Genomic DNA, 27,385 nt, shown 5'->3' on the forward strand with positions numbered 1-27,385 from the left:
AAATATTTCCAAGTTATCGTTTTACTTCTCACTGCCAGTCTTAGCTTTAGTATAATTATAATATAGTTGATACTTATTACAAGAGTGCACACTACAATGTAACGCGCTGTACATTCGCTTCGAATTTTGCTCGCTAAAACGCTAAAACGCTAAAACGAACAAATAAATTTCCACTTCAGCTCTTTTTTCATCAATCAGAATATTTAGCATAATTAATCAAGGTTATAATAAATAATGTGTATTCGGCTAAACTAAACTCTTGATATTAACGCCTGCATCTTCACCTAGCTCGATAGCGATTCGCGTCGTGATGTTGATTCATCAAAACAACCACTACCACAGAAGCAACAATAACTATAGACAACGTTCTGTGTTTGGAAAATGTACAACAGTGTTGTATTTATACCTTTGCTAATACACATTCACTATTTGCTAAATCAGTAGATTACTTCTTGCTTTGCTGGATTGCGATAGCGTGTTAATCATTAAGTTAAATTGTTTTTCACATAATTTGTATGGAACAGCCCCACTCGTGGAGGATGTTCACGTTAAAATCTCTCCCGAATCAACTGACCGAAACTTAATGAGCCTAACCTAACGGAGGACAGCTTGTTAGTATGGGGATTCCATTGTGTGAATGGATTGTTAAATTTCAGCATTACTTTCAGGAACAGGACGCGTGGATGGAAAGGATCTTTCGAAATCTCTCTGTTCTTCTCTATGAAAGGGCGTGTTTGTTTTTTGGGAGGGATGTGTCTTTTTGCAAACTTTCTATTCTTCTTCTTCTTCTTCTTTTTCCTCACTACAATCGTTAATCATCATTAGTATTAGGCTACGCTATCGTACGGTGGCGGCATGCTGTACGCGATCGGCTGGACGTTGTTTACCAGGGTCGAGCTCTGCTTCTGGCTACCGGGCGCGGACGCTGCCATTCCGTTCGAGCGACCCTGTTCAGCGGCCGAGGCCGCCGACGCCGCCGTTGCTGCTGCTGCCGCCGCCCGCATTTCCGCAAACGACGCTCTGTTTTTTTTTCGGATTTAACGAAGATAAGGATAAGCAATTAGATTTTTTTTTATCATAAATGATGACTGTTGGCCGAGTAGCATTTCTGGGTTTAAGAGAGTTTTTGTTGTTGTTGAGAAACCCATGTGTAACAATTTTAAAACAAAAATGCTACTTGATTTACTATTCTAGCATATTAAGCTAATATAAACTGAGGGGATACATCATTTACATGCATAATAAAATAATAAGAAATACATTTAATAAACAATCAAACGTTTAAAATACATATTAATGGATCAAAAATGATTGAATTAATGGTAGAGTTTTTGAGTTAAAAAAAAGTCCTATAAACATAGAAAATCCCATATCTAATAGGACCTTTTCATTCAAAAAAGGGAGTCTAGAATTTTCAATAATTTTGTCCTAAAATTGCGTTTGGATTGCTAATTTAATCACACACAACGAATAACCCTATTTCACAGCTTTATGATACTTTGTACAATAAAAAAGTTTAAAATTGCTTATTAAAATGGTGGATTTGGAAAAATTTTGACCGCGGTCTTGCTTGACAGCTCGTTTCAAGAGGATCCATCGCAAAATGCCGACATGTCGATTTAATTTTATTGATTGAAAATCATAAAGCGGTATACGCACTTCGGAAGGAATCGGTCAAGAAAAATTTCAAATGGGCAACAGCGGCAGAGTAAGCAAGCCAGAGAGGGTGAAGAAAAGCCCCAAGAAATCGTTCCCTCTTCTTTGTTCTGCTGTTCGTAAAGCTGTTTCTTGACCCCTTTCCTTCCGATCAGCGTACTAGCCTTAAGAGGTGATCAGAAATGGTTCCTTGGCATCCTTTCATACCTATTTGTTAAAAAAAAAAAAAAAAACATTTAGAAACCTTTACTCGAAATCGCTTTCACGTTTACATTTAACTTGAGCAGGATAGACCGTTTGTTTACAATTCATCATTGTTTAGCTTGATTTTACTAATTTCATATGCCCCCCCCTTTTAACAACACCAGTGGATTGGAATTTGACATTTTAAAACGGTACACGCGCATTCAAAATCACTCAATATTGGTGGTTTGGTGTACTCAAAAATAAGTAATTGAGGTAAATGTCGGTTTTAGGTTAAATTTACCATGATTTTGATAAATTTAATAGTTTTGAAAGGTGGAGATGTCCTATGTTTACTGAACTTTGAAAATGAAACTGTGGAATTCATCCATACTACCGGCTTATAATTCGATCTGGCAAAAATGTTCAGATTTGTTAGTAGAAAAAAAATATGTTTCGAATATTTAGAAACTTTTTCATTGAGCATTCATTTTAATGATATCTCCTATAAGAGAAGCGTGGACCTTTTAAATTTTTAAGTGCTCACGAAAAAAAAATATTGAAAAACATTTGCATGGACTTACAAAAAAGTTATAAATTCAAAAATATTTTTTACCAATTTTAAATTTTAAAATTTTTGTTAACTATGACTTTTTAAATTGAAGTCTGGATATTAACCTTTTTAAATATCAGTTTCTTTGATTCTTTAGAGTTGAGTAGATTGGAATTTTGAAATTCAAATTGAAAATTAAAAATTGAGTAAATTAAATAGGGGAGTTTGGGGTAATATGGACAGTGGGGGTAATTTGGACACCCCTTAAAAAATCACGTTTTCTTCGGATATAAAGTGAAAACGGCAATTTAAGTGATAAGGCTAGTACTAGTAATGGCCTAGGAGTATGGACAAATCAAAAAAAGTTGGAATAGGTTAAGTAGTTTTGGTATAGTATGTGAATGTTTCCAAAGGCCGGTTGGCACTGCCTTAAGTTCTAATATTTGAGGGTTGGGAAATAAGGTTTTGCAGAGGCTATATGGCAAAAAAGTGGACATTTTTTGTTTAAGGGGGTTGCTTGGACGATGTCTGAGATATGTACTTATAAAAATTGTGCATTTTATCAATTTTTATCATCAAAAATTGCAATTTATGATAGAATATGCTATGGGGGTAATTTGGACATGGCTTGTGGGGTAATTTGGACATACCTGAAAGTCTACCTGTCAGTTAAAAAAAAACTTTCATGGTTGGTTGAGTTCTTAAAGGGATTTAGAGGGATTTAAAATGTCAAAACACTCAAAAAAGAATGTGAGCAATCAGAACTTTCACAAAATCCCTATTTTTTAATTTAGATAAATTTATTGCAATATTCAAATGGATGAAATTTGATTACTGCACATTTAGCTTTTAGTCAATTTCTGTGACATATCTAATTTCTATGCTGGTTTACAAAAATATCAAAACTTGAAGGGCTACATGTAAAATTAAAAAAAAAAGATGGTTTCAGGTTAATTAGTTTTATATAAAGATTGATTTATATAAATCTAAACAATACCTTAATCACTAAAAACTATACTTGTGCCTTATCCAGAATCAATGTTTAAATCATTTCAGAATTAATGATTGAATTATGTAAACAACACTGAACCATTTGTTATCTTCCTATTGAAATATAGTTCTATCACAAAATCATTATTTATACCTTTGATGAAATATTGTGAGCAAAATAAACACATCAAAATATAAAACAATTACAAAAACATGCTCAAAAATCAAATGTTAAACTTATTCTTCAACATGTGTCCAAATTACCCCACAAAAGGTGTCCATATTACCCCACAAGGTATGTCCATATTACCCCACAAGGTATGTCCATATTACCCCACAAGGCATGTCCAAATTACCCCACAAGGCATGTCCAAATTACCCCATAGGGGTGTTCATATTACCCCACACAAAAATGTGGGGGTAATTTGGACACCTTTTAATTTTTGCGGTAAAAATGGGTTTTTCATCAAAATTTATCGAAATGAATGACATTTTTCCATCAAATATGGTCTCTATTATCCTCTGGTGTCATCAACATTCCTTTAAAATATCCATACAGCCCGTGGCAGAGCAATTTCCTTAGGGTGTCCAAATTACCCCACACTCCCCTACTACCTACAAAAAATAAAATAAAAAAGATTTGTAAATATTTTTCGAATTTTAATTTTTTTTAATTTACGGAATTCAGAAATTTAAAAAAATGAATTTATAAGTTAATGATTTTATGACCTAAGAAATTTGAAAAATTTTAAATTGAAAATTTAAGGAATGTTAAAATTTTCTAATATGAAAATTTGGATTTCAAGTATTTCAAAATTTAGGGGCTTTTCAAGTTTTGACTTCAAGAAGTTTTACTTTTTTTGAATTAAAAAATTTAAATGTTTAGGATTGAATTTGAAAAAAAATGTTGTGATTGTAAAACAATATAAACGCCATACGAAAATTATAGGCTAGTTTTGGCTTTTGTCATATTTGACTAATCAGGCCTTAAAGAAAGATTCCAAGAATTCAAGAATAAATTTCGCATGGACTTTAACAGCTCTTTGTTTTGATCACGAAACAGCGTCTGCGGCAACACTCTGGCGAGGATTCATCAAATTTTGAGTGGAATCAAAGTTTTTTTTTATTTAAGTAGGTCTAGAATGCCTTATTAATTTTTTTGTTTTTTTTTTTTTTAAATTGATTTGATTTTTTTTAGATGCCATTCTCAGGGCCCTGTTACAGGGGTGACATTGCAGGCCTGAAGTAACTTTGGTAGATTTTTCTAATGCTCGACAAATTAATGTTTCATCATATTTCAGTATTTAAGGTAAGTCAGCATAATAGAAAATAGAACTAAAACTTAAAATTAAAATGTAGATTAACCCTTTCAGTCTGGGAATGATTTTTAAGCATCATAAGAAAAATTATAGGATTGGTAAGAATATTTTGATTTTTTGGTCAATTCATGCCTGAAAGGTTTAAGGAGCTAATTTTTGAACTTTTTTTTTTGATTTGTAGAGTTTCCTCATGCAAAATAAATGGATAACGCAGAGATTAGTTGAACTGTTTGAATTTTAGTAAGCAAATAAATTAAATATAAATGTGATTACAAAAGTAACCAATTTTATTAAAATTAAAAATAAAGCGCTAAGCTAGTCACACAAAACAAAAACCAAATCGTCACTACTTTGACGCGTGCAGGGTGTTGTTATCACAAGGCTACTTTTTACTACAGTCAAAAGAGTTGTCAAAAAGGATGATTCACCTACATGAATTATTCCTAACAGGCAGTTTGAGTAAAACTTTTTTTTTTGTTTGTCTTAACGTTATGTGTGTGTTTTGTCGCACTAATTATTTTGTTCGTGTTTAGTAAGTCTGCGTTATTCTTGTGTCAAGGTTGAAATGTGTGATTGTGTGTGTGTGGGTGGTTCCATTATATTCTAGCTTGGATAATTTGCACTCTCCTCTACGCTTTTCCTTGTGAAACTAACTTCATTTTTGTTTGGTTTGTCTTTGTTTTATTGATAATTGTTTTGTTGCTTTTACTTTGCCCTTAATTTAGTTCGACTCGTGTCCGTCTTAATTTTTTCTTTGACTAATATTATACTATTTTTACAGTTAATTTACCAAGTTATGTAGTTTTGCTCTTTTGTAATGCTCTTACTTTCCTCTCTTCCCTTTCCGCTCTCTCTAATATCGACTTAACAAGTAATGAAATGTAGTCTCATGTATGGGTTTTCTGCGTGTGTGTTTCTGTTAAGTGATCTTTGTAGGTCATGACGACACGATGTTCGTAAAAAGTCTCCCTCTCCTTGGCGGTCAACCCTAATCTCAAGGTTTCAGTTCTTCTAAGTTGCGTTTATGATTTCCTCCTGAAAAACGTCTCCTGAATTGTCGTGTAGAACCAGTGGGATAATGTTTGCTTGAGTGTGTGTGTTTGTTCGGAGTTGAGTTCAGCCTTTTCTACACACTGTCTCCTTGATTTTGGTTTTTGGTTGTTTGTTGTAAGATGAGAAGAGAGACCTAGACTTTGCTAAAACGGTTTATTCGTGTGCGTGTGTTTGTGTGTGAATGTTGTCGATTGTTGAGTAATGTATGTCTTCTTCTGGTGGTGAGATTCAAAAATTCGAGCAATAACGCAATGCGATGCTTCTAATGATTAGTTTTTGGGCTGCTTTTGAGGGGTTAGTAATTTGTTAGCGACTGATTTATGTTGGGCGCCATACGTCGGGATCTTCCATCAGGGTCGAGTGCTGGTCCGTGGACGGTACGCCCTGTACCGGGGACATTGCGTTCGGCGAGGCCGCCATCGCTGCCATGTCCTCACGCGTGCCTCTGCGTTTTTTTTTTTGTTCGGACACACATTTTTGTTAAGGGGGAACAAATGTGGGGTTAGCATGAGTTGGAAGGTAAGAAAACGTTGCACAGAGTTAGAAAGTTAGTTTCCAAAACTCCCTCCCTGCCCACAAAACCCAAAAGTATCCTTCCCACAGTGATCTGTACACAAGCTCCAAATCGAGCGAAACGGAAGTACTCACTTTTTGCCGAGGGCCATCATTCCGTAGATCATTCCGGTCACAAACACCAGACCGCAGCCGAACAGCGTTCCCAGTCCGAAGCACAGGATCACCGGCGGAAGTGCAATTCTAAAATTAGCAAATCAAAATCATTCCTCAAATCTCATACCCAAACCCCTCTAAAATACTCACACACAGTACAGGGCGGCCCGGTTCCAGTACGGCCGCTGGTCGGCCTTCTCCGCCACCTGCTGCACGTAGTCGAGGAAGATGAAGCAGCAGGGCGCCTCTATCGCGAGCACCACGAAGCCGACGAGGATCTCGAGGATTCCGCCGACCAGGCAGCCCACGTCACCGAGCAGGATGCCGATGCAGTTCCACAGGCCGAACAGGACGCAGACTGAAATGGAAAAAAAAATCACGACACTTTTTATTATATAGAAACTTGAAGGAATTAAAAATATTGTTTAACACTTTGAATCGAAATATTCATCAAAATTAGCCATAGGTGGTTTAATTTGGAAATTGATTACATCAGTGAGACGATTGATCAAGTGATAAGAAGCTTGTTTCCGTAAAAGTGAGTTAACAAATTAATAAATATACCGCAAAAGTAAACATAGTCATCAAAGCTTTACTCAATCCGCTTCTAGATGTTAGTTTCCTTTGTATTTGCCCATTACAAAAAAAAAAAAAAAAATCTGTGTGAAAAGGTTATTTTTCTTAAATGAATCTGAAAGCAAAAAGCTATCGACCTAATTCTCCCATGTCAAAAGCAACTTTTTCTTTTGTGAACACACATTTAAAAAAGTCATCTCTTTGTCTTTCAAGTTTTCCAAACTTAAATCAGTAAAACTTCTTTTTTTCTGAAGAATTACATGAATTATAACCGGAATGCAGGAAATGGCTCACTTTCATTCAAAATAATTTAACTTCAAAATATGAGCAATTCTCGCTGAAACCGTCCCTCTAGATGCACATGTTCTCAAATCGTTACGGCAATGTTCTCATTCGATTCAGCGCACCAAAAAACCATTAAAACAACCTTCGAACCAATGAAAATGTCAGCCGTTAGCCACCTGTAAATAAAAACTTGTATTGAACTATGGATTTTTTCGAAAAAATGCCATAATTTGGAGAAATGATATCTCCCAAAATACATTACCAAACATCAAAAAGTTATATATCGTTGGAAAGGTAATCTCGAGGGCTTTCTATCGCACTTTGAAAAAATTTTCAAAAATTATTTTTTCAAGGGTAATTTCAAGGGTTTTTGGGAAACTTACTCTTAATTTTGGATTTTGACCGTGTTCGCAACCACTTATCATTACGCAACCATTTTCATTCGAAAGATTGGAAGATTTTGCATAAAATCAACTTGAGAAAAGTAGTGTAATGAAATAGCTTTCGTATAGTTATTAACGGATGAAAGAAATTGGTAAAATTTCAATTAAAAATAACCAAAGCTCAGACTTCAGAAATGAGCCTAATTTACAGTCAAAACAAAGCAGGATTGTATTTGAGCCGAATGTACAGTCATATGAGGCAAATCTGGACATATAGGATGAATAGGGACAGCTATTTGAACAATACTTTCACTCATAAGATCATATTTTTAAATTATTTATGTAAAAACATACATAAACAAACAAGTTTCTAAGTTATAAGCTTTTAAGTACTCTGAAAACTAATGTCCTTACTCAGACTCGATTCGCCACATTTCACTGAAGTAATATTTTATGTACAGAATTTGTTTTGGGAAGATCTGCTTTATTTGTATAACCTCAATCATGCACAAAAAAGTGCAATTTTGAAATCAATATTTTTTGATCAAGTTAAAATTTTATGGAGCTGTTGATACCATAAAAACAAGCAAAAACTCGATTTTCGTCCAAATCGGACTAGGTCCTTTTATTTGACACCACCCCAAAGTTTTAATTTTCTGCAAACAATGTTAAAAACCTTCATTGACAAACTGCGATATCTCTGAAACCACACGCCGTACAATGTCGAGTCTGAACTCACTAGAAAGATAATTAGACGTGGAATTAATAAGTGTAGTCTGTTTTTCAATTAAAACTTTTTTTTCAATGTATTTATGTTGCACAAATGAAAATTTTAAATTTGGTTTTTATATTGAGAGTAATTAAAATTAAAGTTAAATGAATCCCAATTTAATTTACATAGAATAGAGAAGGCCGATCCCGATGATGCTATGAGACGCGGGTTCGATTCCCGCCTTATCCACTGAGCTTCTATCGGATGGTGAAGTAAAACGTCGGTCCCGGTTTCTTCTGTCTCGTCAGAGGCGCTGGAGCAGAAATCCCACGTTAGAGGATTAGAGCCATGCCCCGGGGGGCGTAGTGCCAATAGTTTCGTTTCGTTTCGTTAGAATAGAGAAGAGAGGGGCAAAGGTACGCACCTAGTGATAATCATTCTGTCACCGATGACCATAAAATATTTTTGATTCCTTATCACTTGCTTTCAAAACGTAGTACTAGAATTCACCTCAAATTGCTTTTATTTCGAGAACCAGGCAATTACCCTAAAAAATAAGTGCGTAGCTTTGCCCCGTGTGTGGGGTAAAGGGATTTTTAATTTTTTTTTTATTTTAATTTTAGTTATTTTTTAATTCAGCTTTCAATTGGGGGTAGTTTTTAATCTCAAATTAAAGTAAATTTATCGTAAATTGACTTGTGTCTAATGAAAGGGCGTAGTCCAATTTGGACGAAAATCGAGTTTTTTGCTTGTTTTTATGGTATCAACAGCCCCATAAAATTATAACTTGATCAAAAAATATTGATTTCAAATTTGCACTTTTTTGTGCATGATTGAGGTTATACAAATAAAGCAGATCTTCCCAAAACAAATTCTGTACATAAAATATTACTTCAGTAAAATGTGTCGAATCGAGTCTAAGTAAGGACATTAGTTTTCAGAGTACTTAAAAGCTTATAACTTAGAAACTTGTTTGTTTATGTATGTTTTTACATAAACAATTTAAAAATGTGATCTTATGAGTGAAAGTATAGTTGATATTGCTGTCCCTATTCATCCTATATGTCCAGATTTGGGTGGGTCTCGTGGCGCAGGGGTAGCGGCTTCGGCTGCCGATCCCGATGATGCTATGAGACGCGGGTTCGATTCCCGCCTTATCCACTGAGCTTCTATCGGATGGTGAAGTAAAACGTCGGTCCCGGTTTCTCCTGTCTCGTCAGAGGCGCTGGAGCAGAAATCCCACGTTAGAGGAAGGCCATGCCCCGGGGGGCGTAGTGCCAATAGTTTCGTTTCGTTTTTCGTCCAGATTTGCCTCATATGACTGTACATTCGGCTCAAATAGAATCCTGCTTTGTTTTGACTGTAAATTAGGCTCATTTCTGAAGTCTGAGCTTTAATTATTTTTAATTGAAATTTTACCAATTTCTTTCATCCGTTAATAACTATACGAAAGCTATTTCATTACACTACTTTTCTCAAGTTGATTTTATGCAAAATCTTCCAATCTTTCGAATGAAAATGGTTGCGTAATGATAAGTGGTTGCGAACACGGTCAAAATCCAAAATTAAGAGTAAGTTTCTCAAAAACCCTTGAAATTACCCTTGAAAAAATATTTTTTGAAAATTTTTTCAAAGTGCGATAGAAAGCCCTCGCGATTACCTTTCCAACGATATATAAATTTTTGATGTTTGGTAATGTATTTTGGGAGATATCATTTCTCCAAATTATGGCATTTTTTCGAAAAAATCCATAGTTCAATACAAGTTTTTATTTACAGGTGGCTAACGGCTGACATTTTCATTGGTTCGAAGGTTGTTTTAATGGTTTTTTGGTGCGCTGAATCGAATGAGAACATTGCCGTAACGATTTGAGAACATGTGCATCTAGTGGGACGGTTTCAGCGAGAATTGCTCATATACAACTTGAGAAGAGAAACAATTTAACCACATTTATGCGAATATTCTACATGGATTGCAAAAAAGGTCATATAAATTCAAGAACAGTAATTCTTCAAAGAAAAACTACTTTTTAGATTGTTTATTGCCTTAAATTTGTTAAGTACTTTCTCTTGGCTTTTTGGCTAGCTGTCCATACAAAAATGCAATAAAAATATACAAAAATCGATACTTTCAAAACGATTTTGAGAATGTCAAAGAGCTGCTACTCTGTTATTGACAGATCAGCTAAAGTTAAACAATGAATCGAAAATGATTTGTGGGAGCCAACCATCGTTCACTGTTTAACCTCTAATGATCCCTTCTTTATTAGTCATTACCGGCGCCCTCCCAAAAAGTCTGCAGTTCAACAAAAGGGAGGAATGTTAGTCCGATAGTTGAAGTTGCAGACTCATCAAGCACACAGCTATTGACACCGCATGAGACTTCAAGCATCACGGGATACACGGATCGATGCCCCCTGAGCTACGATGCTATGGAGAGGACTTTCATAATAAACCCGTCGGGGAACCTTCCAAGCAACGGTGCTATGGGAAGGTCTTTCTGGTTAACACACAAAAATTTCACACATAGTTATTTAAATATTTAATAAATGAAAGTTTTGCTCCAGTATTAACTCAACGATCCAAGATGTCAGCGTGTCTTTCGATCAACGATTATGTAGATATGACATGTTCACCGAGAAAATTCGAAAAATTAATGCACAATCTACACTACGCTTCCAATCAACGATGATATGGGAAGGGCTTTGAAAATCACAAAATAAACAATTAAGATTACAAGAGAGCAAAAAATACCAATTACCTAACAAAAATGACGCTCGAAACACGAATAATCCTGCAAGGCAAGCGCGCTGCCCCACCATCCACAATCGACTCCGATATCTTCTAAACGATTTTTTTTAAATAATCTACATTTTAACCATTTTTTTTATTCGTCATAACCGGTCCGAAAAATCAGAAACAAAATATTTTTTCTAAAAACTTCATAATTTTACTAAAAAAAAAAATAAGTCTTAAAAACTGAAAACAATGTGAAATGCATTTTCCTGCGATTAAAATCATATTTAGCAGGTTTGGGATCAATCAAAAATATTTTGAATATTTGTAAAATTCCATCGAACAGTAGAGCGCTTATTTTTTTTTTCATCTGAAAAATAAAAAATTGTCAGTACCTACTTATATATATTGTGAAAACTAATAGTGCGAAAACAACTGGGCAGGTGTAAAATGAATTTAACCCTCTACAACCCAACCCCGCGCCTCTAGACGGGTTCGATTTAAAAAATCGCCAAAAATAAATTTTCAACCAATTTTTGATCTTTAAAAGCATTGGAAAGAAGAACTACTAAAATTTTAGAAAGTTGTAGGGTTGGAAGATTTACTTGTTTTATGTCGATTTGCCAATGTTTAAAAAAATGTATTTTTTTAGGGGTCAACTAACATTTCCTCTATATTATGTGAAATTAAGTATGCAGTAATTTTTGTAGTGTCTGAGACTATTTCTCTACTCTTTTTTTAACACTGACCAACATTAGCTAAACAAGATAAATGCAAATTAAAATACTAAAAATGAAACAAGAAAAAATAACTTCGGTCAGAGTCCAGGGGCATAAACTTAAAAAAATATTTGCAACGGCCTTATTATCAATTCAAAATTATTTATACAAAATAAAAGCAAAATTTGAGCAATTTGTGCAAACTAACTCCAAGAAAAATATTTGAAAGATGTTTAATTTTAGATATTTTAAATTTTACCATACTGGTTTATTTTAAAAATGATATGAACCAAGGCCAATTTACTTAATTCTTTTACACAATGTCAAACAAAGTTATCCCAAATTATTTATTCAGAATAAGAGCAATTCCAGCTCAAATCAGGAATTTTTCTGGTACTTTCGTACCCGACCCTCTCCGATTTCAATGAAACTTTGATGACATGTTATCCTAGGCCTATATAAGCCATTTTTTGTGTATATGGAGCCGGTTGTACTCGAAAATTACATTTAAGAAGGGCGTAAGTTATTTAGATATGTTTGTATTCTGTAATTTAAAAATAATTGTATCTCGAAGGCGTTGCATCGCACCAAAAAGTGGTCAAAGACAAACTTGTAGAAAAGTGGACGGGCTATCTGAAAAAAAAAAAAATACTCTGAAAGAAAAATACACGCCACTTCCATGGGATTCGGTCAAAGGCAAACTTATGGGAAATCGGACGAGCTTTCCGGTAAAAATATTTTCGAGACTGAAAATTCAAGTCTGACTTATAGAAAATGCCAAAAACCACCAAAAAAGCTGTTTTTTCAACATTTTTATTTTTAAAGCCGCTGTATCTTTACAAGGATTGGACTTAGAACAATGGTCAATATGCAGACTTTTATGTAAAATTGTCTGGAAAATCGATTCCCACTATCCGTTTTTGAAAATTTTGATGTTTAGACCACTTTTCAAAAAAACAGTATTTGTAAATGATTTTTGTATTTTTTTAGGAGAGATATATCATTCTGCACTTTTCGTGAGTTTTTTGTAACATTTTTGGCTATTTCCTCAAAAATTTTGAACGAAAAAAAAAATCATTGTTTTACCTTGAAATTTAACTTTTAATTATAAAAATTTAAAAATCCCATAGAAGTGGCGTGTATTTTTCTTTCAGTGTATTTTGTTTCAGAAAGCCCGTCCAATTTCCTACAAGTTTGTTTTGACCACTTTTTGGTACGATGCAACGCCTTCGAGATACAGAATACAAAAATATCTAAATAACTTACGCCCTTCTCAAATGTCATTTTCGAGTACAATCGTCTCCATATACACAAAAATGGCTTATATAGGCCTAAGATAACATGTCTACAAAGTTTCATTGAAATCGGAGAGGGTCGGGTACAAAAGTATCAGAAAAAATCCTGATTTGAGATGGAATTGCTCATAATTGGAAAAATCTGAACTTTTTGCACTTTTCCGATTTGTCAGTCGAATTTCTTAGTTTTTTCCGGTGGAATCAAATTCATAGCTATTTCCCGGTTTTCCCATAAAATATTTTTAGAAGAATATATCTTTACTGAAACAATTTGAAACTAGCAGAAATTTCTATTTTTGATTCAATTTATTTTCGAAAAAAACTTTGCCTTTTTGCTTCACTGTTCTTTGTTTCAACCGAAATGTCCATTCGAGTAAAAGTCACGAAACAAAATAAAATTTAAGTTGTTTTTAAACTGATAAATAAGGTTTCCTACAGTATTTTTTTCTCCAATTAATCAAAACGTGACAACTTAGGTTATCACCAACACTATAAAAAAAATATTAAAAACTTTTCTTAATCTACCTTTAGGTGGTTGGTGCCTTCCTCTCATTAATAGAATAATCGACTTTTTCCCGCCCGTGTGGATCAATCGGACCGCGCACTGGACTCACAATCCAGAGGTTGCCGGTTCGAATCCCGCGGCGGGCGCACTAAAATTCTTTGTGTAAATATGGGTATCTGGCGCCGTCGCTCCGTGCCGTACTCAAACACTCTGGAGCCCAGGGCGGCGAAGTCCTTGTAGATAAAAAGGAAGTCACTAGTGGTTGATACTAGCAATAGTGGCCGACAGCTATAAAGTCAATTTCGTTTTTTTTCGACTTTAAAATGTTTTAACTGATTTGTATTTTGCTGGCTAAAAAATTTGGATCGAATTTCAGTTCTTTTCTAGACTATCAAGATTTGTCAATTTTTTTTTATTTCGCTTAAGGTAGTGATACAAAAAATATTTTAAAAATTTAAACAAAGTTTTAAAAATTTTGAAGCAAAACGTATTACCAGGGCTGTGGAGTCGGAGTCGGAGCCGGAGTCGGTGGAGTCGGGTCTTTTTGGGAAGCTCCAGGGTCGGAGTCGGAGTCGTAAAAACTCGAACAGCTGGAGTCGGAGTCGGAGCTGGAGTCGGCTAAATTTTATTAGCTGAAGTCGGAGTCGGAGTTGGAGCCGAAAATTTCTGATTACCCGGAGTTGGAGTCGGAGTCGGAGTTATCTTAAATTCAACAAAAATTATATTTATTTTTAATTTTTTAGTATTTGCTATAAACAGATTAATTTACAAAACTTCTTATATTTTTAATTTTTTTTTCAAGTAGCATGCGCTGCGTTGCCATTTTTATTTTTTTTAGAGATCACTAAATTATAACCTGTTAATCAGTAAAATATTTTCTAGGTCACGAATTTGAAAAGGACCCCTTAACGTTCTAACCAAGAAGATTTTTATAGATGGGTAATTCTCCGCCAACTCACACAGCAGTTGCCCCGACCCCTCTTCGATTTGCGTGAAACTTTGTCCTAAGGGGTAACTTTTGTCCCTGATCACGAATCCGAGGTCCGTTTTTTGATATCTCGTGACGGAGGGGCGGTACGACCCCTTCCATTTTTAAACATGTGAAAAAAGAGGTGTTTTTCAATAATTTGCAGCCTGAAACGGTGATGAGATAGAAATTTGGTGTCAAAGGGACTTTTGTGTAAAATTAGACGCCCGATTTGATGGCGTACTCAGAATTCCGAATAAACGTATTTTTCATCGAAAAAAACACTAAAAAACACATGTCATTTTATGGGAAATTTAATGTACTTTTCGAATCTACATTGTCCCAGAAGGGTCATTTTTTCATTTAGAACAAAATTTTTCATTTTAAAATTTCGTGTTTTAGGGGGTTATTTTTTAGAGTGTAACAATGTTCTACAAAGTTGTAGAGCAGACAATTACAAAAATTTTGATATATAGACATAAGGGGTTTGCTTATAAACATCACAAGTTATCGCGATTTTACGAAAAAAAGTTTTGAAAAAGTTGGTCGTCATCGATCATGGCCATTCATGGTCACCCGCGACAGACACGGACGACGAAACAAAGAGAAACGCAAAAAGTAACTTTTTCAAAACTTTTTTTCGTAAAATCGCGATAACTCGTGATGTTTATAAGCAAACCCCTTATGTCTATCAAAATTTTTGTAATTGTCTGCTCTACAACTTTGTAGAACATTGTTACACTCTAAAAAATAACCCTGCAAAGTTAGAAAAACACGAAATTTTAAAATGAAAAATTTTGTTCTAAATGAAAAAATGACCCTTCTGGGTCAATGTAGATTCGAAAAGTACATTAAATTTCCCATAAAATGACATGTTCCAAAATTTTTTACAGTCGAGTAACGGAAAATGGGAGAATTTTTAAAACTTTTTTAGTGTTTTTTTCGATGAAAAATACGTTTATTCGGAATTCTGAGTACGCCATCAAATCGGGCGTCTAATTTTACATAAAAGTCCCTTTGACACCAAATTTCTATCTCATCACCGTTTCAGGCTGCAAATTGTTGAAAAACACCTCTTTTTTCGCATGTTCAAAAATGGAAGGGGTCGTACCGCCCCTCCGTCACGAGATATCAAAAAACGGACCTCGGTTTCGTGATCAGAGACAAAAGTTACCCCTTAGGACAAAGTTTCACGCAAATCGAAGAGGGGTCGGGGCAACTTTTCCCGATTTCGTGTGAGTTGGTAGAGAATTACCCAGATACATTGATTTGTAATTATAAACTTCTTCAGCCTTGCCGTGATGTCCATGTACGTCTTAAAAATTTCAATGGAGCTTTAAAAAATAGTTTCGTTTAAAATTGTTATTTAAAAATACAAGGTGACTATGATAGTCACTGTGCTTCTTACAACTGTCAACTTAAAAGTGAGCAAATTGAATTTATATGTTAAATCAATCATTAAAGCCAGCTTTCTTTTAATGATCATTAAAAAAAAAAAAAAAAAACAATTTAATATTTTAGATTTCAATCAATTTAGTGAAAATTTGATGTTAAGTAAATAAATCCAAATTTAATTACCAAACAGTTCTTCTGAAAATGCCTTCAAAACTGGCGTTTTTTTTAAATTTCTGTTTCAATAACGTCTAAAACATGTAAAACTAGAAACTTTTTTCCGGTTTTTCCACTTAAAGAATTTTTGAATAATCCTATTAACCAATGTTTTTGAAATAATAGTAAACTAACTTTTGAAATATTTAAATAAATGTGGAGTCGGAGTCGGAGCCAACCATTTTTTGAAAGCTGGAGTCGGAGTCGGAGTCGGCTAGAGTTGGTGGGCCGGAGTTGGCGTCGGTTGAATCTGAAAGCCGGAGCCGGAGTCGGAATCGGAGTCGGCTAATCCCAGAAAACCGGAGCCGGAGTCGGAGTCGACTAATCCCAGAAAACCGGAGTCGCTTGAAATATGACCCTACTCCGCAGCCCTGCGTATTACAGACTATTGTAATATTTTTTTTCAAAGAGGCGGATAGTGTTATGGTAATAAATAAGGGGGAAAATATCTTTTTGTTGACCTAACTTGAAACAACATTTCAAGAAATCGCAAAACAGAAATTGTTAACGTTTTTGTCAATTGGGTCCTAAAATGAAGCTTAGATTTCTGATATTATTGTTTACAGCGATAAAGCTTATTTTTCTGAGTACAATGACTCTTTGTACGACCACAGAGTTTAAAATGGATTTTTAAATCAATTTTGAAAAATTAACCTCACGGTCCTTCTTGACAGAAAAGCTTCTACTTGACAGCTCGTTCCAAGGGGACCATAGTTGATCCATCGAAAAAAATTTGTCTTGCAAATTTTTTTTTTGCATTAAAATGAAAAAAAAAAGTGATCAGAAATGGTTGAATGGAGAAATTGTGTTTTTTACCGTTGTACATAAAAATTTACATAGGGCTTTAGTAGGGTAGGGTAGTCATCAATGAGACACTTTTGGTTTTCAACTCTCAGCGATTTTTGTATTTTTTTCATCAGTATGGTTTAATGAGCTTTTTGTTGCATTTTCTTTATATTAATGTGTTCTAACATTGACCATAATATGAGATCGATCCGACATCTACAGCCAGAGTTATTCAGCTGTCTCATTGTAGACGCACTTGGCAGGAACAATGAGACAGCTGGGGAACAATGAGACACTCTACGAAAATCAATATTTTTCTAGTAAAACATCATGTTTTTATATTGTTCCATTGCAGGTGACATGCCTTGAACATTTTAGAGCGATTTTGCCAACATGAAACTTTAATTAAAAAAAGTTATACTAAAAAATATTTAAATTTTGTAAAATCCATATATTAATACCAAATAACTTGGTATATTTGGTTAAATGAAGTTTAAACTCTATAAATATGCCAAAAATCACTTTTAATTCATGTTTTGAAAGATTTCCATCGATTTTGAAAAGTTTATTGAAGAAAAATCAAAGTGTCTCATTGTTACCCATGGGCTGAAATGAGTGGGGAACAATGAGACAGCCCTGGATTCTGGGAATATTCTAAATTTTGGCCAAATCTAATGAAAGGACATTGTAGTTCAACTTAATCCCTATGGAACGTCGAAAGAAATTTGAAGAAATATTAGTTTTGGTGTAAATGGCAGCCTACGAGCGAAAAAGTATTTTTTGTCCATAATTTACTTTTACACCCCATAATCAAACATTTATGAATTACTTTTCAAGGGAGCGTCCATAACCAAAGCCACTAATATGGCAGACGTGTATCCAGTAGACACACCTTTCCCCCAAATATGAGCCTGATTGGTTGAAACTACGACTTGTGAGAGCCATTTTATCATTGTTCCCCGTGTCTCATTGATGACTACTCTACCCTACACAATTCTGGTTTAGAATTTCAGGAACAAACTTCTTCAAATTTAAAAGCTGACCGCATTATCACCCCCGATGGTAGCCTACTCCGCACCGGCCGCGTATGCTGTGATAAGGAAGCAAAGCACTGACGGCTGGAACATCGCCTCGCCGATAGAGATAGAGAGAGAGAGGATAGGAAACATGCAACAATTTGCGCGAAAAACCAGCCAGCCGCGGTTGATCACATAACTTAATGCAATTAATATGCTCGAAACCAACCACGTCGTCGGCTGTACCGACGAACTGCTCGCTCGCGGTGGTACAAAAATGTTCCGAAAAAATAAGCTCTGCTCTAGATGGGCGTATTTGGTATCGATTCCCATCCTTTTTTTTGCTGCTGCGGGTAGAAACTGGGCCAAATGAATAATTTCCGAGATTAGCGATTTTCGGTCAACGGTGCTGGCTGCTCAAAGTGTTGTGTGGTGTAAATATAAATCACCCCCCCCCCCTTCTCTCGCAGCCGGAGGCGGAATTTATCCCCTGCTCAAGTTCGTCCTTTTTTCCCTTCCCAGGAGGATCAACCCACCACCTCCCCCCTCCCCACTTTTCGTCTGGGTGGGTGCAAAAGGATTATGTAATAGACGGGAAGAAGCATAAAAAATGTACGCAAATTGTAGCGACCGTAAAAACGCATCGATTTTACTGGGTGGGGAGTTCGATTTTTTTCGAATAAAAATTGCAGGATTTCTTCGAAGGATTCGAAGGACTTCCGGTGAAATTGTGGCTTCGGTCACATGTACCGTACGAGTGCGCAAAAGGTCATACGGTAAGGTCATAATCGCCGGCTAGAGAGAGAGAGAGAGGCGTTTACCCAATATTATGCGTGGCGAATCGGAATCGGTTTCTATTGGGAAGCAGGGAAATTTGCCTAGAATGAAGTGAGTGTAGAAAGATTAAGTCACCTTACAGTAAACGATGACCTTTTTTGCATAAAAATTTAAAAAAAAAACACACATACCGGTATTATCAAAAGAAACGTATTTAAGTGTTTTTTGATTAACACTTTCTTTATTTTTTCTGGAGCAGAAAGCATCAAACGAGACAGATAAATGTCCCACAGCTATACGTTTGTTTACTCTTTGTGGGACACAAGACACAAGTTGATAAGATAAGCAAACTCACTTTTGTTGGCTAGAGAGGGAAAAAGAAAGAGCGAGCTTAGTAGCGGTTAGATGCGGCTTCTGGAAGAAATCCTCCAGAGCAGACGATGCTGATGCGATAAATGAGTCATGAGAAGGCCATCACGGTTTGATTGTTAATTGTTGATAATTAGTTGCAGATTTATTGGGGGAGAGAATCGCTGTTTCTAGGAAAGTTATACATTCTTTGGATTATGTAACGAGTTGATCTTTTTGCAGCATTTCTTAAAAACCAGTAACCCAAAAAAAATTAGGTAAGCTGTTTGTCAAAAGCCTCATTTACTGAACAATTTAATAATGAGGTTATAGGACCTTTATTAAAAAAAACTCTAGAGTTATTTTCTGAATTAAATCGTTACGAGACGAGTCCACGTAGTTTAAAATGTTTCCTAATAAGAATTCAATAAATTAAAAATGCGCAGATTGATTTTTTGAAATGTTTTAGGTGACCAACAATGTCTTGATTGAGCTATGGAACAAATAGATCAAAAAGGTTTTTGTTCAGGTTAGGTAGAGGATATTCTCTCCATCCAATTAGCTTATTTTCACTATTTCAACAACTAATTTGGTAAAACTATTGATAGCAAACTGCTTGCTCACTTCTTATTGAGCTGATTATCACTCGATTTCAGTTGAACACGCTTTTTATGAGCTGTAATTGAATGTCAAAGTGCTGATATGGTAACATTAGAGGCACGCTGAAATTAGGCGCTGTTCCCCTAATGTTTTTGAAAAAAATAGTTTCTGCAAAATATTGAAAATTGAAATTATTTTTCATAGTTTAGATTTAGAGATAACTCCTTCAAAATCTTTCCGAATAATCGAGGAGCAAAAACATTTTTGTTTTCAGAAAACTTACCTTAAATTTTGAATGAGAATTTGAATGAGAATATAAGTCTAATAACTGAAAACAATTTCAAATGAATTTGTCTGCGTTGATAATCATATTTAGCATGTTTGAACTCGTTTAAACACATTTTGAATTTAGTAAAAGTTTCGAAAAAAAATATTCGAAACATTTTCCGTATAAAAAAATTGTATAAAACGAATTTTAAAAATACAGGGTGAACACTCAAATTCAGTTTTCAAAATCCCGACTTTTCCAAAAACTGAAATAAAAGACATTTTTAACAAAAAAAAAAAAAAAAAACGGTTTATAAAAAAAGTCTTTATTTCAATTTTAAATCAATTTAAAAAATCAAACTATTAACACAGCCAGCGATCAAGTGACAGTCGGGAAAGAAACGATCAAAGCATACTCAGAAGGCCTTTCTTCAGGCAATCGTTATTCGCTCGAAGGGATTTTTTTCAACCTTGCTTAAAAGAAACAGACATTCCCATCACAAAATCCTTAAAAAATGATTTTTTGAAGCACTTATTATTTAGATTCAGAGTAAAAACATAAACAATTAGTCTTTAAAAAATTAACCGAAAACCTACCAATACTAATTATTTCCATATTTTTTTCAACTGTAAATGGCAAAAAGTTAAAGATAACTAAATTTTAAATTGTATTCTCAATTTAATTTAATTTAGCTTAAATTTTGTTTTACCAGGTTTTCTTTTTAATTTGGATATTGTATTTTTGAATCAATATTGATTTATTTAGTTTTTTTTTTTTTTTTTGCGGATCGAGGTGGGATAGCCAGGATCAAGTCAGTCCAAGTCCGGTTGTGTAAAGGAACGGTAATGGTCGTGTCAATCACATGCGGATCGCTCGCACTCCATGGGAGCGGGGATTGAGGACATGATTGGGTAGGTTAAAATGAGATTGTGTTTGTGAGAGTATGTAATCGTGTAATGATGTAAATAAGCTAAATCGAAACTTCGTGCTCAATCGCCGCCCCCAATGTTCATTAAAACCCCATTCGCACAAGCTTCCCAAAATCAGTACTGTAGGTTTTAACTGTCGAGACTGTTAAAACCTACAGAACTGACCCCAAGAAACTCGAGCGAACGGGGTACACTATCCACACACCAACGGACTTTTACTATGTGACCCTTAACTGTTCCAACAAAGGCAAAATTATTAAAATGAATTCATATGTTGAGGTTTAAACTCAATCAGCAAAGGTAATTATTTAACAAATGCAAAGAAACACACGTCGGGTAAAATTTTCCCACATAAAAAAGTCGGAACTTGTATAAAATGTTTTACAGTCCCCTGTCCTGTCACGTTCGTCAAAAGTCTTGTCAATTTTGCTGAAAATTAAAGTGGTTAGAGTTGCAGTTAATCGTATTCAACATGACCAGAAAAGGCAGGCCTGTAATACGATTATCATGCATGAGTACTTAGCTTTAAAGAGGACGACTCCGCAACCGCCGTCAGATGTCCTCGATCACCTTCGCCAGCATAAGTCGCAATTGGCCAGTAACGAGTTTGTCCTGCTTGTCCTTTGACCAGCTCCGCCGTGGGAACCATCATATCGAAATCGGAGTTCCATTACGCTACACAACCCGGCCGCTAGGTACGCTCCAGTTGCTCCGAATTTTCCGACGACAGGAAGCATTCGATCATTCGGTTCCGTCTGGATTTATTCTTCAAAACTGTGGCACTGTAAATATTCTTCAAATAACTAATAAAGAACTATTAATATTTCCAGACACCACTCGGCAAAGATCAATGTGTAACATCTTTGACTGGCGCTAGTATGGGGAACAAATGCTCCCCTGCTCTTTCCGTATTGGTAAAGTGCATTACAAGCCCTCCGACCGTCCCATGCTTTCCATGGGGGCAAGGTCCCAGCCGTGCGGAGGGAGAATCAATATTGATTTATTTAGTTGTCAGTATTTAGCTTTTTTAAATTTTTCGTTAACTGAAAATCATGCTTTATTCAAAATATTAATTCACCCATACTCACACAAAAGTTTAAGGGAAATATTTGGAAAATAAATAATGAAAAGACTTAATGAATTTAGCTAAATATCTTCTATATATAGGGGAAATATACCTATTTTAATCACACTAAGCCGTTCGACAAATTCTCATCACTTTTGCCGTTACTGCTATTAAATCAACATTTTCAGATGTTTCAACAATGGAGAGTTGCTTGCTCACTTTTATTTGAGCTATTTATAACTTTGGAACAGTCAAAAACACTTTATATAAGCTGTAATTCATGATCAAAGTGCTGATAGGCCGATAATAGAAATAGGCTGAGAAAGGGTATAGTTCCCCTATAAAAATTTCGACGGTTTTGTTCGAACGCGAATCAGTTCAATATAAAGCCTCGGATCGAGGTGTTCTTTGTTGCGTTGGGTTCGTATAAGTCAAAGGAAGGTTCTTACGCCAAAAAGTGGCAACTTTGGCCACTCTGCAACCGATTCCGGAAAATCTGCGGATTGTATGGGAAAAGTTGCGTAAAGTTAAATTTTGATCATAGGAGGCTAAATAAGCAAAAAAAGTTAAAAAAGTCAACAAACGAAAATTGACAGAACAAAGTTTGTCGCGTAAGGCTTGTTTACCAAAAAAAAAAAACTATTTTTTTCAGAAATTAAATCAATGTGAAAAAATAAAACAGAATCATAACTTTTCGATGGCCATAATCTTTAAAATTGAGCTTTAATATTAAATTAGTATTTCATTAACTTTGTTGTTGGTTTGAAAAAACAAAAATTAAAAAAAAATATTATGAAAAAAATCTCAAATTCCCGACTTTTCCCGATTTTTTTGGCGGACCAACGTTGTCAGATTATGTAATGCGATATCTGTATTTTCTTAAAAATAAATCTGTATTTTATCTGTATCATGTCGAATTCAAAGTCATAAAAGACATCTTTAAATTTTAACAGCAGATTTAAGCTTTTTAATCATATAAAAGCATTATTCAAATCCTAAGTTGTTGAAATTTTTGAATGTAATAATCAAAAAAAAAAAATCTTTATACACAGATTTTTGTGATTTTTGGGATCGAAAAATCTGTAAAATACAGATTTATCTGTATATCTGGCATGGCTGCTTGTAACTTATATTTCTGTATTTTTGTCCATCGCTTGACTTAGCTCAAATTCACTTTGCTTTCACATTTAAATTAAAATTGGCCAAAAACTTCAAAAAATATATGCAACGGCAAAAAACATTATTTGTTAAAGTGTACCGTTTTAAAGCTTTATCCACCTAAAAGTATTTATTTGTATGAATAGTGACTTTTGTGGAGAAGTCATGGTGAAGCTTAAAATGTTTACAAATTATTTTTTTGGGGTTTGGAAATTTCAAATAAATTTGCTTTAAAAACATTGAAGATTAAACCAATGCAAGGGTTGCTGCGATATAGTTTTTGATAGAAGGAAAACATAGGTTTTCTGAGTGATATCAAAAAAGCTTTTAAGAATATCGATGTTCAGTTAAAAAATAAAGCATTCGTAAAATTTTCAGAAAGGGGAACTATACCCTTTACAGCTTTCATAAAGTGTGTTTGACTGTTCCAAAGTAATAAATAGCTCAAATAAAAGTGAGCAAGCAACTCTCCATTGTTGATACATCTGAAAATGTTAATTTAATAGCGGAAAACGACAAAAGTGATGAGAATTGGTCGAACGACTTAGGGTGATGAAAATGGGTATATTTTCCCTAATTTGACAAATATATTTTTTTAATGCAATTTTTTTTTCTTAAATTTGAAATCATGTTTAGTCTACATTTACATAAATGGTACATACATTCTCGAAAATCTGTATCTTGCGAAGGTATTTACTTATTTTCGGTGTCTTTAGCAAGGATTCCAAACAGTTTAATTTTCAAAACTTTTTGTTTAGTTATTTTATTTTGATAATTTTGAGGGTATAAAAATTGCAACTTTTGAACTTAATTGAAAAAAATAAAAAAATATTCAAAACAAACATTTTTAAAAGTAATTTAATGCGATAAAATGATATTTTTTTTTCGAGGAAAATGCATCGCTTAAAAGTTTAAAAGTGGAATCTATTTCTGGAGCAACACAGAAAAAGGACGGAGAAGCATGTTGACAGCTGGAACTTTTTTTTTAATTCCAAGACAGTTAAAAACGAATTTTGTTATATAGTTTCCTGTTGCCTTGTTCATAACAAATTGTCTTGCAAATTAAACTTTTCCATAATTTCGCTGCCGGCCTTCTACTAATAAACTTTGTTTGTTTTAGCGTATAGTTGTAATATTTTGGAAAGGAAATTCTGAGCGGATTGGGAGTAGTAAGTTTTAACGAGTTAACAATCCAGAGTGTATGAGTTCAAATCCCGTTTGGTAAAAAGACTGAAGTTTTCTTCAAAACAATTAATCGCATAACCATGATTTGGTCACTTTCTCCGCACAAGTCCACCTTAGACGTCCCATATTCGGCCATCTACGGTAGTTACCCCCGGCCCTGGCCTCCGTCACCAACCCCATCTTGTTTCTTACGTACACGTACACTAACACGGACACACACACACACACACACACACACACACACACACACACACACACACACACACACACACACACACACACACACACACACACACAACCACACAAACACGGTTCTTTCACTCTTCTGCGTCTCACCCCCAACGGGCCACGAGAGCAGCACCGACGACACACAACACTGTTTTATTTATTAACTTGATATGGATTCTCCTTTTAGCATAGATTTTTTTTTCTTTTCATTGGTTTGACTTCTGCTTGGTCAAATTTAACCTGATCCCACGGCGTAAAGGACCATTGACCCCGGATCCGGGTTGGCTTCCCATAATGTTATCAATCTATCCGTGCAGGAGAAAAGTAAGGGTGTGGGTTACACTTACAGAATCCTCCCACGATGCCGACGGCGCGGCCACCGTACTTCAGGTGCCACGGGACGTCATCCCGGGGAACGTTATCCGCGCCGGGCCGGGCCATCAGCCCGGCAAGCCGCTCCGCAAACGACTGTGGAAATACACGGAGAAAATACAATTTAGAACCATGTTTTGAGTCCGTCCAGGAACGACCCCAAAGAGCGGGTCGGGGAAAAGGTGGAACCAGGAGTAAAAGGGGGCGTTGCAAACAGGGGGATGGTTGGCTGGCAGAAATCGATCGGGGGCCAGCAAACTTACCATTTCTTCCAGCAGAGGAGCAGACTCGGCGAGAGAGACAGACGAGAAAAGTGCTCAGATTACGACGACGGCGACGGTAAACGTACACGTCCCGTGGACACTCACACACGCGCACGCACTAGTGGCCACCGGAATCGGTTCCAGATTTTCCCGTTGTTCCGCGGAACGACGATGACGGATAGCGGCGGCGACGGTGGAATGATGACAAGTTATCACACAGAGGGACCAGTTTCGACGACGACAGAAAACACTATCTCACTCGCGAGAATGAAGACTCATCGGGAGAGAGAGTTTGTTTTGACGCGGTAAGGTTGGCAGCGAAAATCGATTTGACAGCTGTCAATGTTTGTTTACCTGTCAAATTTGTGGTTGTTTTGCTGGCAGGGTATTTTTAAGGTTTGCCACTCTTTGGACAGAGATGGCGCTTCATAATAAAATTCACAGATAACTGGATTACCCCTTGGAAAGAAGCATGATATATGTATGTCAAGTTTCTGCCCCCTCGGCCATAAATAGAAAGTTTGTTTCACAGCGAGATACGAGATACGAAACTGCACATCATGATGATGTGACCACTTTTGGGTATTGGCGGTATTGGAAACTCTGCTTATCTGTGTTTTTTTTTTACTGAAATGAATTTTGTTTTTGCTAGCGAAACAGAGTCAAAACAAATTTGACAGAAGCTTGCTCGAATCATTCGAGTCGAATGAGACCAATGTTTTCGACTAACCAGGTCAGGGTTAACAGGTCAAAATTAGAAAAATCTGGCAGAGTATTGATCAAAAATCTGGAAAAATCTGGCTGACGAAAATCTAACCATTCTCAATGGTGAATGGGAGGGAGGATATGAATTATTTCAAAAATTAGAGAATTCAGGTGGTTTAACTGTTTTTATGACCTCAACAATGTTTTCATCAAAAAGTTGTTCAAAATCGGCATGAAGTGAAAATTCTGGCAAAATCTGTCAAAATCTGGCACTGAGAAGGATGAATCTTTATTCTGGCTAACACTTGAAAAATCAGGCATTCCCAGATTTATCTGGCAACCTGGCAACCCTGAACCAGGTGTCGCACTTTCAAGAGGAATTTAGTTCCTTCATGTATTAAAAGTGTAAATTAAATACATTAATGGCACTGTAGCACCCCTCGTTACACAGTTCAAATTCAGTAATTTTGCAAATTTGCGAAACGGAAGAATGTGTTCTTTTAAGAATGTTATGTTATAATCAAATTATCTTCTTCATTTCTGGAGCAACATTCAAAAAGGGACAGTACAACATTGTTCTTACGGCCTTTCATTCCAAGAGCAATGTAAAAACTAAAAACTAAAAACTAAAAACTAAAAACTAAAAACTAAAAACTAAAAACTAAAAACTAAAAACTAAAAACTAAAAACTAAAAACTAAAAACTAAAAACTAAAAACTAAAAACTAAAAACTAAAAACTAAAAACTACAAACTAAAAACTAAAAACTAAAAACTAAAAACTAAAAACTAAAAACTAAAAACTAAAAACTAAAAACTAAAAACTAAAAACAAAAACAAAAACTAAAAACTAAAAACTAAAAACTAAAAACTAAAAACTAAAAACTAAAAACTACAAACTAAAAACTAAAAACTAAAAACTAAAAACTAAAAACTACAAACTAAAAACTAAAAACTAAAAACTAAAAACTAAAAACTAAAAACTAAAAACTAAAAACTAAAAACTAAAAACTAAAAACTAAAAACTAAAAACTAAAAACTAAAAACTAAAAACTAAAAACTAAAAACTAAAAACTAAAAACTAAAAACTAAAAACTAAAACTAAAAACTAAAACTAAAAACTAAAAACTAAAAACTAAAAACTAAAAACTAAAACTAAAACTAAAAACTAAAAACTAAAAACTAAAACTAAAAACTACTAAAACTAAAAACTAAAAACTAAAAACTAAAAACTAAAAACTAAAAACTAAAAACTAAAAACTAAAAACTAAAACTAAAAACTAAAAACTAAAAACTAAAAACTAAAAACTAAAAACTAAAAACTAAAAACTAAAAACTAAAAACTAAAAACTAAAAACTAAAACTAAAAACTAAAAACTAAAAACTAAAAACTAAAAACTAAAACTAAAAACTAAAAACTAAAACTAAAAACTAAAAACTAAAAACTAAAAACTAAAAACTAAAAACTAAAAACTAAA

At 34.7% G+C, this 27,385-nt stretch overlaps 1 protein-coding gene across 3 annotated transcripts; it reads right to left on the bottom strand.

Annotated features, from left to right (window-relative positions):
• On the bottom strand, nt 1–25,502 carry LOC6032267 (calcium channel flower). Of its 3 annotated transcripts, XM_038256417.1 has the most exons (6): nt 25,205–25,502; nt 24,917–25,037; nt 6,574–6,781; nt 6,403–6,510; nt 6,091–6,199; nt 1–1,020 (listed from the first exon to the last, which is right to left on the bottom strand). In XM_038256417.1, exons 1-6 carry the CDS (start codon nt 25,205–25,207, stop codon nt 952–954), a joined length of 618 nt encoding a protein of 205 aa, XP_038112345.1. In that variant the 5' UTR covers nt 25,208–25,502; the 3' UTR covers nt 1–951. The 3 variants fall into 3 exon arrangements, with proteins under 3 accessions (XP_038112345.1, XP_038112344.1, XP_038112346.1); XM_038256416.1 differs by lacking the exon at nt 6,091–6,199 and having other exon boundaries at nt 25,205–25,500; XM_038256418.1 differs by lacking the exon at nt 1–1,020 and having other exon boundaries at nt 5,168–6,199; nt 25,205–25,501.
• Between the last annotated feature and the right edge of the window lie 1,883 nt (nt 25,503–27,385).

This window comes from Culex quinquefasciatus, chromosome 2, assembly GCF_015732765.1.
Source record: "Culex quinquefasciatus strain JHB chromosome 2, VPISU_Cqui_1.0_pri_paternal, whole genome shotgun sequence".
Taxonomy (NCBI): domain Eukaryota; kingdom Metazoa; phylum Arthropoda; class Insecta; order Diptera; family Culicidae; genus Culex; species Culex quinquefasciatus.

Bases quoted from the DNA above. Each gene is read 5' to 3' on its own strand.
- LOC6032267 (XM_038256416.1), bottom strand. The intron at 6,511-6,573 runs GTGAGTATTTTA...TGCTAATTTTAG, and splicing joins CGGGCCGCCCTGTACTGTGT to AATTGCACTTCCGCCGGTGA. The intron at 1,021-6,402 runs GTGAGTACTTCC...AAAAAAAAACAG, and splicing joins ATGATGGCCCTCGGCAAAAA to AGCGTCGTTTGCGGAAATGC.